The sequence below is a fragment of the Botrytis byssoidea genome, assembly GCF_014898295.1.
Source record: "Botrytis byssoidea strain MUCL 94 chromosome Unknown BBYS_032, whole genome shotgun sequence".
NCBI lineage: Eukaryota > Fungi > Ascomycota > Leotiomycetes > Helotiales > Sclerotiniaceae > Botrytis > Botrytis byssoidea.
This window is the reverse complement of record NW_024065873.1, coordinates 86,721-102,817: the sequence shown is the minus strand read 5'-3', so window position 1 is coordinate 102,817 and position 16,097 is coordinate 86,721. Positions and strand designations below refer to the sequence as shown.

The 16,097-nt window shown below is 44.2% G+C and overlaps 7 protein-coding genes across 7 annotated transcripts; 2 read left to right on the top strand and 5 right to left on the bottom strand.

Annotated features, from left to right (window-relative positions):
- Nucleotides 1–5: 5 nt before the first annotated feature.
- Nucleotides 6–1,500, bottom strand: EAE97_010954 (uncharacterized protein; the record flags this gene model as incomplete). Its single annotated transcript, XM_038881469.1, has 2 exons — nucleotides 6–1,187; nucleotides 1,246–1,500. 2 exons carry the CDS (start codon nucleotides 1,498–1,500, stop codon nucleotides 6–8), a joined length of 1,437 nt encoding a protein of 478 aa, XP_038727628.1.
- A 295-nt stretch (nucleotides 1,501–1,795) lies between these two features.
- On the top strand, nucleotides 1,796–2,347 carry EAE97_010953 (uncharacterized protein; the record flags this gene model as incomplete). The annotated part of the gene is made up of 4 exons (XM_038881468.1): nucleotides 1,796–1,855; nucleotides 1,909–1,944; nucleotides 2,012–2,149; nucleotides 2,207–2,347. The coding sequence occupies 4 exons, from the start codon at nucleotides 1,796–1,798 to the stop codon at nucleotides 2,345–2,347; spliced, it is 375 nt and encodes a 124-aa protein (XP_038727627.1).
- Nucleotides 2,348–2,917: 570 nt separating this feature from the next.
- EAE97_010952 (uncharacterized protein) lies at nucleotides 2,918–3,530 on the bottom strand (the record flags this gene model as incomplete). Its single annotated transcript, XM_038881467.1, has 3 exons — nucleotides 2,918–3,004; nucleotides 3,055–3,271; nucleotides 3,328–3,530. 3 exons carry the CDS (start codon nucleotides 3,528–3,530, stop codon nucleotides 2,918–2,920), a joined length of 507 nt encoding a protein of 168 aa, XP_038727626.1.
- A 677-nt stretch (nucleotides 3,531–4,207) lies between these two features.
- Nucleotides 4,208–5,159, top strand: EAE97_010951 (uncharacterized protein; the record flags this gene model as incomplete). The annotated part of the gene is made up of 3 exons (XM_038881466.1): nucleotides 4,208–4,296; nucleotides 4,352–4,993; nucleotides 5,060–5,159. The coding sequence occupies 3 exons, from the start codon at nucleotides 4,208–4,210 to the stop codon at nucleotides 5,157–5,159; spliced, it is 831 nt and encodes a 276-aa protein (XP_038727625.1).
- Nucleotides 5,160–5,815: 656 nt separating this feature from the next.
- On the bottom strand, nucleotides 5,816–7,318 carry EAE97_010950 (uncharacterized protein; the record flags this gene model as incomplete). Its single annotated transcript, XM_038881465.1, has 2 exons — nucleotides 5,816–6,977; nucleotides 7,044–7,318. The coding sequence occupies 2 exons, from the start codon at nucleotides 7,316–7,318 to the stop codon at nucleotides 5,816–5,818; spliced, it is 1,437 nt and encodes a 478-aa protein (XP_038727624.1).
- Nucleotides 7,319–7,894: 576 nt separating this feature from the next.
- Nucleotides 7,895–9,954, bottom strand: EAE97_010949 (uncharacterized protein). The gene is made up of 6 exons (XM_038881464.1): nucleotides 9,435–9,954; nucleotides 9,335–9,370; nucleotides 9,177–9,270; nucleotides 9,032–9,119; nucleotides 8,877–8,970; nucleotides 7,895–8,823 (listed from the first exon to the last, which is right to left on the bottom strand). The coding sequence occupies exons 1-6, from the start codon at nucleotides 9,462–9,464 to the stop codon at nucleotides 8,266–8,268; spliced, it is 900 nt and encodes a 299-aa protein (XP_038727623.1). The 5' UTR covers nucleotides 9,465–9,954; the 3' UTR covers nucleotides 7,895–8,265.
- Nucleotides 9,955–12,667: 2,713 nt separating this feature from the next.
- Nucleotides 12,668–15,036, bottom strand: EAE97_010948 (uncharacterized protein). The gene is made up of 7 exons (XM_038881463.1): nucleotides 14,333–15,036; nucleotides 13,842–14,271; nucleotides 13,688–13,776; nucleotides 13,509–13,637; nucleotides 13,139–13,440; nucleotides 12,949–13,091; nucleotides 12,668–12,900 (listed from the first exon to the last, which is right to left on the bottom strand). The coding sequence occupies exons 1-7, from the start codon at nucleotides 14,365–14,367 to the stop codon at nucleotides 12,799–12,801; spliced, it is 1,230 nt and encodes a 409-aa protein (XP_038727622.1). The 5' UTR covers nucleotides 14,368–15,036; the 3' UTR covers nucleotides 12,668–12,798.
- Between the last annotated feature and the right edge of the window lie 1,061 nt (nucleotides 15,037–16,097).

Here is a 16,097-nt window from a genome sequence, read left to right as displayed (position 1 = left end):
AAAAATTACCATCTGGAAGGGCCCCTTTTATATGGACTATGCTCAACGTTCCCTGATCTCACTCTTGGGTCGAAGGCACTTGAACCACTAGCCCTTCTATCATTATCAGTGCTTGAAAATGGCAATCTCCCGAATGGTCGAACGTCGCTGCCTCCCTGCACTCTCTTCATCGGGCTTGCTTCGTTCTCTCTTTGATCTCTTCTTTCCCTTCCTGCCATATCTAAAGAGCTTTTGGGCGTATCTCTACGATCTCGTCCCTGCATGTCGAACATGCTGCTCGTCTTCTTCAAAGGCGAGTTGGCATGATTATAGATACCCAAGCTACCACCGTCCCCCGTCCCAGTCGATGTGGCAGTAGTAGGAGTTGTTTGACGGAATTGAGGTTGTCGCATGGTTGTGTTTGACATCTTTCTGTTGTAGGGCGAATCTCGTGGTTGCTGAAAGGAAGCTGAAATAAAGGATGGAGCAGGAGAGAAAATTTGACGGGAGACTGGCTTGCTGGGACTAATACTGTCCGGGTCAACATACTTAGCGTAATTAGGATTTGGATTGGTACGGAAGCCCTTTTTTAGAACCACACTCGGCGTGTAGATTTCAATTTCTTCCTCTCGTCCGGCTTCAGCACCCGGCCCAGAAAACTGTGTGCCAACATCTCGCATGACCGGATTCAAACGGGGATGTACGAATTTGGCATCATATTCGCTCATGACTTCTTTCTGTATAATGCTGTTGTCCTTTTCTTGCTGCGAGAAATTTGTTTCTAAAAGAAGTAATTGCCCAGTCATCAAGGCTTCCAAAACCAGAGTAGTAAAAATCGTAACACTTGGTCGAGAATCTGAAGATAATGTTGGAAGGAACAGCCAATAAACCAGTACATGTCCAGGACTAAACAGGCAGAATAATCGTAGGCAAACTGGTATAGGGTCCCAAACAGCGATCTCCCAAACGTCCCGAGTCGGGTCTGGATGCGCTCTTGACTGCGCACTCGTGTCCCCTAGCATATTCGAGAAGAACCGAAGAGGAGAAGAAGATACTGGCGAGGAGTCTACGCGTACTCTGTGAGCAGAAGGGGTAGTGGGAGCGGTTTCGATAGAGCTCTCGAAGAGGCGGTAATTGCGCTTTCGTGAGAAGGTTGAGAATGCATTCAAGATCGACAATGCTGTCAGTAAATAGACAACTAGAGTAGACTACTTAATCAGTTAGTATTAGGCTACACAAGTCACTATTCACAGTGGCAACTCTTACCAAACAGCTCAACCATCCCGATCCTGAAGGCACATCCCCAAATACATCATCTCCGTTTCCGCGACCTTCGTCTCCACTATTCGCCCTCGCAATTAATAGTATAAAATGTAATCCAAAACCCAGTGGATTAGCATATGCTTTCGAATCCCAATCTCTTGTTTCGATTTCCTCCGATATCCATAATAACCAATCCTGAATATTAAACCAATCCGTAATGCGTTCACGAAGCGGTCTTCGGCGCACAAGTCGCGGCATGATGAAAAAGATGTCGATAATATCTTCACATCATTGAACGTCAGTACAAGAAGCGAAAATCGTAAATCCGATGAGTTATTGCAATCGAATTTGCTTCCTTGCGATTTCCGTTCCTATTGTTTACCACAGAGGCGTTCTGGGGGCATGATTTATATTTTGGACGTGGGTCATAGTAGCTGCAGCCAGGGGTGCCGTACGCTAGCGCATAACTTTAGTGGGGCCTGAGAGCTCACCTTGCTTAACGCTGCCACTGGATTGACTGTTTGGAGAAGTATATCAAACAAACATAGACAAGATGGCAGCTCCAGTATCTGCCTATAAGGATAGGCAATTTCTTGCCGTCATTGGTGATGAGGTGAGCTTCAAATCGAACCAAGCTGTTGTGAATGTTGCTAACCAGCCTCGTAGGATTCTGTAACTGGACTGTTGTTGGCAGGCATTGGTGTATGAGACATCTTGTTCTACTCTACGGAGTTATCGCCCGAGAAAGAGATTACTGATGAAAGCATAGCATGTCACTTCACCGCCAGACTCGCAGAAGAACTTCCTCGTTGTCGATAACAAGACAGATAATGCAGCAATTGAGGAAGCCTTTGAGAGATTTACAACTGAGAGGAAGGATATTGGTATTCTGTTGATCAACCAACATGTAAGATAGTTGTCATAATTAGCTTTGGAGTGTGCAAGACTAACAAAGGTTTTACAGATTGCGGAACGTATACGCCATCGAGTAGATACATACACAGCCGCATTCCCTGCACTGTTGGAGATACCTAGTAAAGATCACCCATACGATCCGGAGAAGGATAGCGTTTTAAGAAGAGTTCGAAGACTCTTTGGAGAGTAAGGGTTAGTCGTTATGGTTTTAGGGGGAGACTGTGTGCTATGGGTATGGTTGTGTGTTTAAATGGCTAGAGAGTTGGGCGTTTTCGAGATTAACACCTTCATGGGGTTATTGATATCAAACAAATGAATACAAGAGTATGCCAGCCTGTGAAGTCTTGCACATACATTTCCTTGTGCTTTTTGGAAATTTATATAACTTAGGCTCATAATCAACTAACCACAGCATCGAAGGTTCAACAAGCCATCAAAATTTAAGCATTTGCCATGTCATATGTCTGGCATGTTATAAATTGGTGAAGCGAAATATCAGAATAGAGGCTTCCGTATTAATCCATTTCATTAATTCTCGTATATTCAGTTCTCATGAGAACAGCGCGCCCAGAAGCAAAGGAAAGACCTTGTGACCAGAAGTATCTGTCAAGGCACAGGGCGAGGGATTCCCAGAAAGTAAACTCCTTCATCCACCATTATTTATCGACCTAATACAGTCCATATGCAAATCTCTGCTCTTCACGAAGTCCTAAATACAATTTGAGGGTATTATGCAGCGATTATCTAGTATCGGGGTAGTCTAACGTGAAAAGGTAACTGTTGCTTGTAAACAAATAATGGGTTCATCATCCGCAGTATATGCATCGGCGAAGACGGTATAAGTTCCCTGATGTGATGAGTTAGAAGAATGAAATAGAGTGCAACTTGAAGACTTACGGGAGGGATTTGGTTTGGCAAATCAACATCCTTTGTGATTGTAATCTTTCCAGCATCAATCGGGCAACTCAAATCGACGTTAGATACTTGATCGCACAGATCCTCTGTCATACTGATAAGTCGAATCAAGCCATATTTGACCTGCAAGCGAACGTATGCACCCTTCTCCAACGTCTGCGACAAGGTGCCGACCGCTTCGATGGTAAGTTTATTCCCACTGTTGTCTAATTAGCTTCTGTTATCACATCTCAAGATTCTACAGCTTTTGCGTACGCAGTTGGAGGATTGGGATTCAAATTGACATGGTCGAGCGATAGGATATCAGACGAATGATCGGGATTGCAGTAGGTGAGAGGGTTGTTTCCAGGAACAACTACCTTATTGTCAAGGACGGTTTGACCGTTACTGAAAAAAGGGCTTGCAGCGACAAAAGTGCTGCTGAAGAGCAGAGTAACAAGACTGACGGAAAACTTCATGATTGATTTTGTTCTATAATATTTGATGTTGTTGTGGTGAAGCTGAGTACAAGGTTGGCGGTGATTAAGTATTGGGAGTGGCGGGTACGACTACTCCCAGGCTGGAGATGGTACCTCGCTTGGGGATGACGTCTGGGATTGGGTCAGAAGACAGCAGGAGCGGATACCAAGATAACAAGTGTGGCTGCGCTGCGAAGTCAATGGTATTTTATTTCATTGAATTGGAATGTCTTCCTTTCATGTAGATTAAAATTGTTACTGTAACTTTTAAAATATAATAATTGTGTCTACTCAACACAGGAAAGCTTTTTGAAGTACCTACCTAGATATCTCAAGTGCTCTACAAATTTACTACTGGTGTACAACAATTAGCTGAGACTGGAGTTCGTAGCCAAGTTCTCGCCCCGACTTAGGCACTCCATAGGACTGTGCATACCTAACCTAGGTAGGTAGGTACACTAAATAAACCCCTCATCAGCTATCTTGCTGTGGCTGAGCGGGTACCTTGATTTCATCGTTTCGCCATTCACTGACCTTCTTTTCATATAAGACAGTCATCTTAGATCTTGACACCTATAATTTATGCAGATACTCTTCGCGGAATTTAACCATCTTGTTTTTCCAAAACACCTGTCGATCTTACAATTAAAGACTCACAAGAAAGCACCAACTTTAAGATGAATGATTTTGCCCCTCCTACCGGTCCTCCACCTCCGAAAGTTCCTGAGGGATACAAAGCAGTATGGAACGCCGAATACAAAGAATGGTGTGTATTCATCTCATTCTTTTCAACTACACTATGGAAGTTAATAAGAAACTAGGTTCTATGTAAACATTTACACCAAGAAGTCTACCTGGGACAAGCCCACCGAACCTGTCTATCCTTCCGGCGATAGCGCTCCTCCCGGCCCACCCCCAGGATACTCCGGTGGTTCTTCTAACTACCCTTCCGACAACAAAAGCAATCCATATGACCCCTCTCCCAACACCGAAAGCGACGCTGAACTTGCCCGTCGTTTGCAAGCCGAAGAGGATGCTCGTGGAGGTTCAAGCAGTGGTATGCGCGGCAGCGCCCAGCAAGACTATCAAAACACCCCTATGCCTTCCTATTCGCAACAAGAACTACCTGCACGCGAGCAGAAAAAGGGTTTCTTTGGAAAGCTTTTAGGAAAGACCAGTGGTTCGAGCTCGAGTTCCGGTGCGCCGCAGCAACAGTATCAACAGCAGTATGCGCAACAACCACAGTATGGTGGATACCAACAGCAACAATATCCACAACAAGGCTATCCACCACAAGGTTATCCACCTCAGGGCTACCCCCCACAGCAAGGATATGCAGGTGGTTATGGAGGGGGCTATCAGCAGCAGAGGCCACAAAAGAGTGGCGGGGGGATGGGAATGGCCGGAGGTGCGGCATTAGGATTGGGTGGAGGATTGATTGGTGGAATGTTGCTCGAAGATGCGTAAGTTTTGATCACATCATTCCCGTTTGTAATGAAATTAACGGAATACTAACCGACTCCATACAGAATTCAAGACCATGATCAAAACGAATACAATCAAGGATACGAGGACGGTGCAGATAACGGTGGTGGAGGAGATGATTTTGGTGGTGGTGACGATTTTTAGTCTGGGAGATGAGAGACAAGGATGTGACGACTGGCGTGATTTCATGGCTTTAATGATATTAGCACAATATTTGCAATTTGCTTGAGCGCGTTTGGAAGAACGATTTGATGACTCTATATCACATACTGCTACAAAAGACTACGATCGTCTACTTAATATGAGAAGTGAATGGGAGACATCGTGAATTTGCATGTAGAAAAAAGTTTCGATACTATTCGAATTTGATAATCATCCTTTTTTATAGTCTCGATGCCTTGATGTGAAAAAAGAGCGGTTACTAGCAGGGGATTTGTTTGTCCTTCGCAGTAATGCTAGCCTCGCCATCCCAGCTTTATTTGCATTGCTATTTACAGCATGTTCTGTTTATCTTCCACTTGTATACATACATATCCTTAGGTAAATATCTACCAAGCTAACTAGCAGTCTACCGTATTAAGTAGTTATAATTCAATCTCCTAAACGCCTCGGTTCGCCTCGCCTCGCCTCGCCTCTGGTTTTCGCTAGTAATATTTCATTTGATCACCAATTCCCTTTCATATTTGTTGGGCGAATCATTAAGCCGTGAATTTTATCCCAATCACCTGTGCTTTTGCCCTGACGCCAAGTTTTATTTTTCCCATTTGCGCGTGCATCAGAACTGTCAGACTAGATGCTGATCATTCAACCATAGCATCTACATCCTTCTCCACACTCCTCGCTGGAGCTCCCCCACCTCTCCCATCAACACTACTAATCAAGCCTCTTGTGTCACTTTGACAGCCTGGGCAATTATGCACTACCTCATGTGCAAAGACATCACAATCGATACAAAAGTGATTGCCACAAACCTCACACGCATACCTCCCACTCTCACTCATGCCCTTCATTGCTTGCTCGGGGGCACCTTTCTCATGTGCGTCCCTTTGGGGAAAAGTTGCTTGACACCCATAACACCCTTTAGATTTTCCGGCATCTTTCCAAAGAACTTCAACCCAATTGCGCAAGGGGAACAAATGATGATATGAGCGGGCCAAATGGGTGGAGAGAATAAGCGTAAGGCCGCATGCTGGGCATTCCGCTGGCAGTGAGCACACTTTACTTTCACAGCGAGAGCATAGATAACCTCCTCTACTTAACTTTCCATGGCATGCGCAAAAGCTCATGCTTTTTCCTGGGTCGAGCGTTCGAGATGGGAACCCCATCATAAGTAAACTGCTCTGTGACTGTTTTTTTGTACGCGTGACTGGGGGCGTTGTAGTTGCCATCATTAATTGCCTGAAATGTTCTTCATTTAATGCAACAGAATATGCTGTATCGTCCCCAGCATTAGTGCGCGAGCATAGTTTGGCGCAAATGGCAACTTGGGCTGCAAGTCCTACAATACTAACTCGTATGCGATCCGTTATGAGCGAGGAAATCGTTTCATGGATATCGCCTGGATCACTTGAAAGTAGCGCACCATATATAATAAGTATCTCCCTCGTACCATGACTTGGAGCGTGAAATAGTGCAGCTCTACTCATCTCCAAAGCATTTTGTAAACTGGGATTTCCTTGACCTTGGTCTACGCGGAGAGCTTTCAATCGTTCAATATGTTCGGTGGGATTTCCACTCATATCCGAAATGCGCACTGCAATGCCATCGCGCATGCCAATAATCCCGAGTTGCGAGATGGGGTTCTGTTCAAAGTATTCCGTAACGAATTCGCTTGCGTAACGGATGGTGAGAAGGTATCGCGTGGGGCGCATGTCTTTCTCTGTCATGGCGAAGGAGAGGTCAAGGATGAGTATAAAGTGGCGGATAATACCTCGTTGTAAGGGCGTCGTATCTCTCAATAATCTGGAATGGCCCCTTATCAGCACATTGCCAACTTGCGAAGCATTTCAAAATGAGGGCTCCTCTTACCTCTTCCTTTTGTTAGCTTCCCTCAACCCCTCAACAGTAGAATTAATGCTACCATCTGCTCCTTCGACTACAGTATCCCAACTCCTTTGAATATCTTCCCATGCAGCTTTCCGCCTATTACCACCGCCATTTGTGGCTTTTTCTTTGGCCGTTGACCCTCCAGCGCCTGTGGCAGCTCCAGTAGATCGAGTGCCATGCCCAGCATTTACATTGGCGGGTGCTCCAATATCATCATCTGAGAGATCCTCGACATATTCACCGTCAGAGTCTGCCATTCTTGTGGTTGTAAAAAATGGAAGAACTGAATTGGATGGCAAATAAAATCTTTAGTTGACTATTTGGAAGAGGACAAGGCTGATGATGTCTTTCAGAAATGTCAAGGCTAGAGCTTCCTAAACAATTTAGTGGAGCAGTTAATTGCCGAGGAGACCAAGAGTAAAAATGCTTCTATGCAGCCTTGTGTGTAGGGAGAGTTATCTGGGGAAAACTTTAAAATAAGCAACTACCTACCTAATAGTAGTGATTGGCCGACTAAGTTCACCGCCGTACTGACATTCAATAATGCATTATCCAGTCTTAAAACAATATTGCATGTGTCATTCTGATCGTCAGATTAATAAATAGTTCGCAGTGCATTGTGGATATTAGAGTCCAGGATCAAGGTCATCAATACCTGGTTGACAGAGTGCGTCACATTCAAGCTCTCAGAATATCTAGCTAATAAGGCATAGATACCTACCTAGATTGAGTATGCGAGTCTGCGCGATTGTAGATCTACTCTACTAATGAGCTGCCATGCATGCATTCAAATCTGAGATGAGTGGGGCACAAGAGCCTTAAATGGCATATATTATGTGGTAAAAAAGTGGTCTACTTTGATTCTCTGAATTAAGTTCTATCTCCTCCTACTATAAGTTCAATGTTGGGTATAATACTCGCAAAATCGTTATACAAGCCATTCCGCCAATTCATATAATCATTCCTAGCTGCGCCCTTGTCGTTATTACTTCCGCCCTCATTTTCGTATGGCGTGAAATTCTCCGTCCTCATTACCCCATAGACAAGAGCTGTAGCCGTAATACGCGGTATCCTTGAGCCAATATTCATGCTTTCTGTGTAGCAAGATGTACCACATCGGGTATTAAACTAATATTGTCGTAAGACTTTCGTATGCGCATAACAAAATTCCTAACTCCATTGCTCCCTGATTTCCTTAAATTGCTCATGAATATGTGTTGGTGACTGGCATTGGCCAATCGTCTTCTGTGATGCTCGACCAAAAGGTCCATACCATTACCACAGAGAGTAAAGTGAAGAGTGTCTCGAAAAGAGCTCCATCAATTTTTCCGTTCGTGCCGCTGCAAATGTGAGGGCTGATAACATAATTGAAAATTTGGCCAAGAGCGAATAAAACCGCAGCACCCGTTAAGAAGATCATGGGCTTACGCTCGCCCAAAACTTTGATGACCAAGACTGTTTCTAGGGCAAAAAATACAAACAAAAAGACCAGTGGTGCGAGTTGGTATAGGACGTAGAGAGCGATGTTTCGGTTTTGGCCATTGCCTTGACCAGTTAAACTTGAGTCGAAATGTCCGGTCCAGCTGTATCCAGTATCGAGGGCAATGTATCCAGTTCCGATGAATATGGCTGCTGCTGAAGCAACTATCAGGCCCAATGACATTGCTGTCCCATCATCGATTATCTGATAGCCCACAACAGCATTGAGCATCAAGATCCATAATGTTGCGCTAATCATTCCGAGGTGGATACCGGTGAAGGCCTGGGGTAACATCAGCTTCCACATATGGGTCTTGAGAGCTTGGTCCTACTTACTATCCGAACAGTTGCGCTCAATGGGAATTCGCCCACAGTAAATATTTCACATATTTCGATGATTATATAGCCTAGGAGAAAGAGCTGCATTTCCCTGTGTGACAAACGTAAGTGAATGATGCAAAACAAATATAATTCTGGGAATATTGACAAACCTTCTTCCCACTGCTGCTTGCTTTCGGTCGGATCGCCATATTAAGAATGCACTGATTACAATCGCAATTCCTGCAATTATTATCGAACCTTCAAAGGCGTTAGTTTATGACTTTCCGATCATTGATTCTCGGGAACAGAACGAACCCAAATTGCCCAGATATTTCCCGCCGCCTAACGATATACCCGTCAGCTCGCAGCCTCCGTATCCGAAATTGCTGTTGGTGGGAGGATTGAATAGCTAAAGTCTGGTTAGCAACGTTGAATTGCGAATCGTATTATTGAAACTAGGGAGTGGTACGAACGTTGCAGACTGGTAACGTCGAGTCACGGCAGAAGTTCTAAACGGAATGTTTGTCAGTAATCAATCTCCATGGTCATTGAGCTGTGCAAAGATCTACTCACATGGAAATTTCCAAATTGTGTTGAACCCATTTTCTCTTAATAGAACCAACAATTCGCAATTGCGCGCAAGATACTTTCAATTATGTTTAAACTGTTGTATTTCGTTGCTTTGTAAAACAAAAGGGTAAAATTGATTCTTCTCGCGATTGCGAAACCTCAATGCGCGCGTGTGTTTAAACTGTGATTGATTTGTATTTGTGAATGGGTAATTGATCGAAGGTATTGACTCTCAGTTCCCATTCCAGTGGTTTCTGTTTGTCGTATTGTTCTTTCCTGATGATTTGATCTTGAACCCCTCAACTTCGACCCTTCCTCAGCTTCTCCAATTAATATTTGAAGCGCTCGATTTCAGGAACGAGCCGTTAGATTGGTTGCTTTATATCGGTGTTCGCGCGGATCGTTTGAAGTAAACCCTGGATGCAGAATCGAGTTTCGTAATTGCGAGTATATCTTTTGCCTTATTTCAATCTTGACACATTCGATACAATGAAGAGAGTTGAGAAAGTATACAAAAAGTATAACTTGGATAAGATTAGAGATTGGGAGAGACAATTGTGTGTGCAAGAGGGTGGAATAATTCAAGAACGGGGAAGTGAATTGCCCTTGATGCAAAATGCGCTGGTCAAAAGGGCGAAGGCTGGTCACCGTAGCCTGTTTTACTCTCTTTTGCCTCTTTTTGGCAGTATAATTCGACAACTTTGATATGTGCAGGGGCCCCGAACCATTCGAATCCCGGGAAGCTTTCCTTTTCTTCAGAAAAATTGCATCAATCCCTGGTTCTTGAAAAGGCTCGTTACCTGGACGAGATGATTATTCCGTGGTAGCGAAATGATTTTGGTCGGAGCAAGGTCGAATCGGATATTGAATGCTTACAGCAGGTAAGATGAAATGTGATTGAGCCAGCATTGCAAAAAGGAAAGAAGAGGTAGGTAGGTAGGCACTTAAGAAGGAATCATTGAGAGGGGTAATTTCGTACCATGTACATATTTGCAATATAAAGTTTTCAATGTTTTATTTCATTGTTCATTTCTCCCTAGATCCTTGGAGGGATCATGATTTGCGAACGGTGGTGAATGGGGCATCAAAATATGCCTATTCTTGCCATTGTGTGAAGGCTTCAAAGTTGAAACTCACTCAGCCTTTTCCTCTTTGCCAGGTTTTGAATAGAGCAGCCGCCACAAAGTAGATTCCTCCCTCGTCACCGATTTCATGCATAAAGTGCATTTTATACTAGGTAGGTATAAGCCACCTGGGAATCGGAAACTCCGGAGCCCGTTGAGAGTTCAAGACTTCGCTGAGAATGGAAAGTTGAAGATACCGGTTTTGGTACTTTGCACTCGTACGAAAAGTGTTGTGATCTACGTAAGGAAGGACAAATACAATGACTATCGTTGTCGCGAAGTACCAGAATTAATCAATCAATGGAAGAGGGAAACTTGTCCTTGCTTGATACGCTAATCCTTACTTTCGCTGATTTTAAGTTCGTTAGTACATAGTTCGAAAAAATTACCAAGGGAAGCAAAAGAGGCTTGGAGACATGACTTCTACGAATAATCTTCTAGAATGGTGTTTGCATATTCCACCTGTCGGAAATGGTAGACAGCCGTTGGAATGGTGCTACTGGTGTGGTACTTTGTGGGATCTTCGATCTTTACCTTAAGCGCCTACAAGGCTCTCTTACCATTCTGTGTTTAGCTCTAAGATCATCAAGCACTTGGATCTTTTTTTTTTTGCGACAGTGGGTAAATGAAGGGTTCAGGAGACCTCACTCATATTTACAGTGATTCTTTGAGTTCTCATTTCAGATTTCGGGAGGTTCGCGTCGAGGACTGGGAGAATTGTTGACTTCTTCCCTTCAGCTTCGATGATGACAACTCCAACGATAGCCTTGTGTCTCTCAGGGCGGACACTCTCTCGGCGACGGCGATATCTACAACTTCCTTTCGAAACAACTTCAGAGATGATCGGTAGCATTGCCGAGCGTGAGATACATGGTCAGACAAACGATAAGAACTAAAGGTGACTCTACTCGCGCCGATATCAAATCTCAAGCTCCATAGATGAGATTATATCTCACTTATATTGCGATTAGCCCTTCATTTCAACTCACTCCACCATCTCGTCATATATCCGCAATACTATTCTCCAGACCTCACCCAACTAGTGGGACAAAGATCTACGGTCTATCAATCAATAGTTCCTGACTACTTCCACCATACAAGAGATTTGAACGTTTGAGCTTGACCTGGTTTTTTGAACTTGTTGAATGATCAAAAACATTTAATAACATTCAATTGTAATACCTAGAGCTGTGTCAGAGATGGAATACCTCCTCTGGACTGTCGAAAGCTCCAGGTTGGTCTGGATCTTCCCATCCCGGCAGCAAAGTCCAATACCAACTATTGTAACAATTGATTCCCGATCCCATCTTCAGCCGGCGGAGAATGACACCCTTTATGCCGACCACGGCTTTACCAATACTCGCGAAAAGGATATCGTTACATTCGAGCAGAGTGCAGCAATACCGAGTAGGTATCAAGGCAAATCCTTTTCATCTTATATTCGGCGCTTCTTTCTACAAGATTTAAAAGAAGACTGAATACTTCATACCTCGTTGGGTCGTGAGCTTATAACACAAAAATTCTTGTTGTGCACATGCAGAGAATATAAATCGCGAAGTGGTACTTTATTCATCGACGTTCGAAATTCCATAAAGGTTCGATCGATATGATCTCATTGGACATATTAACATGAAAGGTATTGTTCAGCAGACAACGAACCGTTGTAGTTTTCAGGAAGACGGAAAAATGTTAAGGATAAATGGTACCCTGCTCTCGCAGTTCTATTAAGGCAAAAGTGTCACAAAGCGATCAATAATTGTCATAAAAAGCATATTAAGATAATAAATCTCAAAATTCTAAGGTTTTGATTAATGAATAAGATTTCCGTCAAGCAACGACGCCCGCAAATGACATTTTAGGGGATACAATTCAGAATGAGTGTTATGTCGTCAATTTTCTATTCATATGGATGTGCTAAAGGTTTTGTGTATTGCAGTGTCAAGCAGGGTATTGAAGAACTGTTTCCAATCGAGAAGTAGTTAAGCAATGGTTGAGATCACTATTTGAGTTGAGCACGAAGCTCTATATATTAATGAAATACATTCTGCTTATAGACCTTCTTTCTCTGTTGGATAAACTGCTCGATGAGCTATCAATAATCCGTCACGTGCCATCGTTCCGTCTTCGAGGTCCTATTAATATCTGTTGACCATTAAGCCTAAGATCTATGGTTCATATCACAGTTGTAAATATAATTTGCATTATGTGTTTCATTTATAGTATGATCGTTAATTACAGAAAACTTAAAGGAAGTTTGGAGACAAAATATTGACAGCCTTTTGATCCTGCTCTAAATTTTGTTGCAAGAATTCTTCCAGAAGTCGAACACCACATCGAACAATTTCCTACAAAAAGTGTGAGATTTTGAAGAACGAGGGAACCAAGGCACATACCCGTGCTTTCCAATATGACGCGAAGATGTATTGTAACTTCTTCATATCTTTAAGCTCACCTGGAAGCTCATGTATTTGACCACACTTCAAGTAAAATACGTCCTTGCCAATGCAAGACATAATAAGAAGCTGGTGTCGACGACCTAGCATGATTAGCAAAAAAGTACTAAACAACAGACAATATCCTAACCAGCTTGTAGTATGCCAACCACCTTTATCTTCTTCATGACTGTAGGGTCATTTTCTACCAACTCGCCAATGTGGCACAGCATCGCCCTCAAGCCACCCACAAGCTTATCAAAATCGTTTAGCCATTTCGCTGCAAGTTGCCCTTCCCATTTGCGAATTGTCTCCAAGACAAGCAGTTCATAACAAGATTGAGAGCTGCCGTCAGCAGATAGCTTACGACGGCGTGCGATCGCATCGTAACGAGGTTCGTTGATGAAGTAGGAGTACGGTTGGTAGCGAGTTGCTGAGAGAGAAATTTCTTTGCTGCAACGATGTTGATTATTAGCCAAAGCAGAAAAATAAGAGAGCGGAGAATTGGGATAAGGGTTTACCGTTGAAGGATAAGCTCTGGAATCTCGCAGAAAACTTCGTCCAGGAAACGAGGATAAACCAAACAATCCCACACCCCTTCACTCAGCTCTTCATCTAAGATCATTCCGGAGTTCTCTAAAAGACGGACACTGGTCTAGAATCAGCCTATGATATAGCGTGAAAACGGCGTGCAATTCACATGTGGCATGAAACATCACCGATCCATTTGATATCACCCTTATGAGACATTGTGCGTTCAATTCGGCATGAGTGTTCATAGGAATTCGCCTATCAAAGTCATCAAACATCACTTATCAGTCCTCCGAAAATCTAAATGCAAGGTATTGACTGACCTTCTCATACTTCTCGAGGGTCTGAAGCAACTCCAGTGGAAACCTAGGGAGCGGTGATTCTTCAACACAGTCTGTGATCTGCTCACAATCTTCTCGCATGAGACCCAGTGTCGTGATGGATTCGGCATCCAGGATACTGAAATGGATTGGCTTAACTTTGCCAGTGCGTCGGGCATGATCTAGCATGACATCTTGAAGGTAAACATTGCCATGGGCAAGTAACATCTTCTTATCATTAGTAAGGGTCATGCGAGAATCCTCCAAGCAACCTAGGATTTCTTGGTGCCTCTTCGTGTCGGAGGCTTCCATTGCTAGTGAGTCTTGCTTTTCGATGCTGGAGTCAACAGTCGCGTTCAGAGTGTTGGGATCATTATCAGCTTCTGAATCGGCACAATTTGTGTCTGGGTCATCTTGAATGACAGAAGCTCCACTATGCGTATAGAATTGTTAACAATGATTGTTGTTTCACTATCCTTGGAAGGAACACCAACACAATAGTGGTTCCTGTTTGCGACGAATTCAACATAATACTACTTTGGCTGATAGCGATAGTAGTAGGCCCATGATTTGCGGCTTTGTGTCGTCCACGCTTTCTCGTTATTGACCTGATGAAATTCTTGGCCCTTTGCTGGTCGTTTTTCGGACTCTGCCAAAGAATGCCTATTAACAAACATCAAGCTCGACTGGGCTAGTGAATCTGATGGCCACGAAGGTCAACAGTAACCCAGGAGCGAGGGGTCTTCGCGAAGAAGCAACACCCAAAGAGTACACAATCGTTTCTCAGTCGGCCGCGAAGGCAGGCTGCGATATGCGCCTCGGTGTACCGTTGACCAGGACGCCACGAAGGCATCCTGTGATACAAATGATGCGTAGATATTAGTTTTGTAGCTCGGAGAATCAACTTACTGAAAGAACCCATGCCGCCCGCAATTTACTAGCCGTCCCAGCAATTTTGGGATCCTCGCTATTCTGTAGGTGCTGTATGGATGTCCGCCAGCAGTTGTGGACATTGGATATATTGTACTTCACATAGCCCAATTCCTTGTATATTTTGTCACAGAAGTCTACAACATCCCATTTGTCACAAGGCGTCTTGTCAAAATAAGGATGCGTACGCGCCGTATTTCTGGTTGTATCGTGGTTGAGTGGGGGTGGGGACTGAGGCATGATTATAACAAAATTGAGGTTGAACAAAGTAAACGGGAGGTCGGCTATCTAAAGTAGATTGCTGGCCAGTGCGCCAAGACTTCATGGGGGCGACACGTAATTTTGCATATTATCCGAGAATCGTAAGTCATGTATCGCTCCAGCTGCTTGGACGAACGAAGTATATTGAACCTAACAGCGGAAGATCAACGCCATTGGATCCTTTTGAAGTCCTTAGACCCCGCTAGAGCCTTTGGATCCAATGCTCAAGAATTCGGCCCCATAAATTCCGTCACGTGATATTGAATTCTAGGACACTGTGCTTCTCTCAAGAGTTACAGGGATGCGATGACTCTCACTTATACGTGGTGCAACCTACAAACCTTAGATCTTGTTATCAGAGAGCTAAGTAGATGGTCGTTCACTAGTCGGAGTACCTGGAGCCAGGGTACGCGCAGCTGAGCGTCGCTGAGGCGTTCGCGACGAGCGCGGAACAGAGGAGAAGCAGCGAAACGGAGATGAAAACCATTCGACGGTCGAAGCTACGAATTTCCATTCAATGCGGTATCAGCCCTTTTGAGTCTGCAGTGTGATGCAGCGCCTGCGAAGGAAGCTCTCGTAGATGTAGGCCGACAGGACACCCCTGGGTGTCGCGAGTATTGCAGAGAGACATGGCGTGGATGTTTTTGCGGATTCTAAAGAAGCGCTGCTATAGAGACGGGAGAGACGGGCCCAAGAACAATAATGCGGGATTACACTGCTCTTACAAGGAGCTACGGCACCTCTCGACTCTGATCCGGTGCATCCGATAATATCTCGAGTCGATTCTTTACGCGGCTACGAACTATGCATTGGGAGGAAGGGTTGTACATGCGCACTTTGGTTAGTGAGCTGAAATGCTGTGTTCTGTGCTGCCTAGCTAGGAGTTAAGACACAGCAAGCTTGCAAGATGCGATCGGTCTTGTTGTGATGGAGAGATCCGGCGAGGTAATGCGAAACGGTGCCCAAGTCGCGGGGTGTAGCGTAAAATATCTTCCTCCCCCTGCCCTTCTTTCAAATCGCGTTCGCGACGACGCAACTCTAATCCAGACTTGAGAATATGCTGCCGAG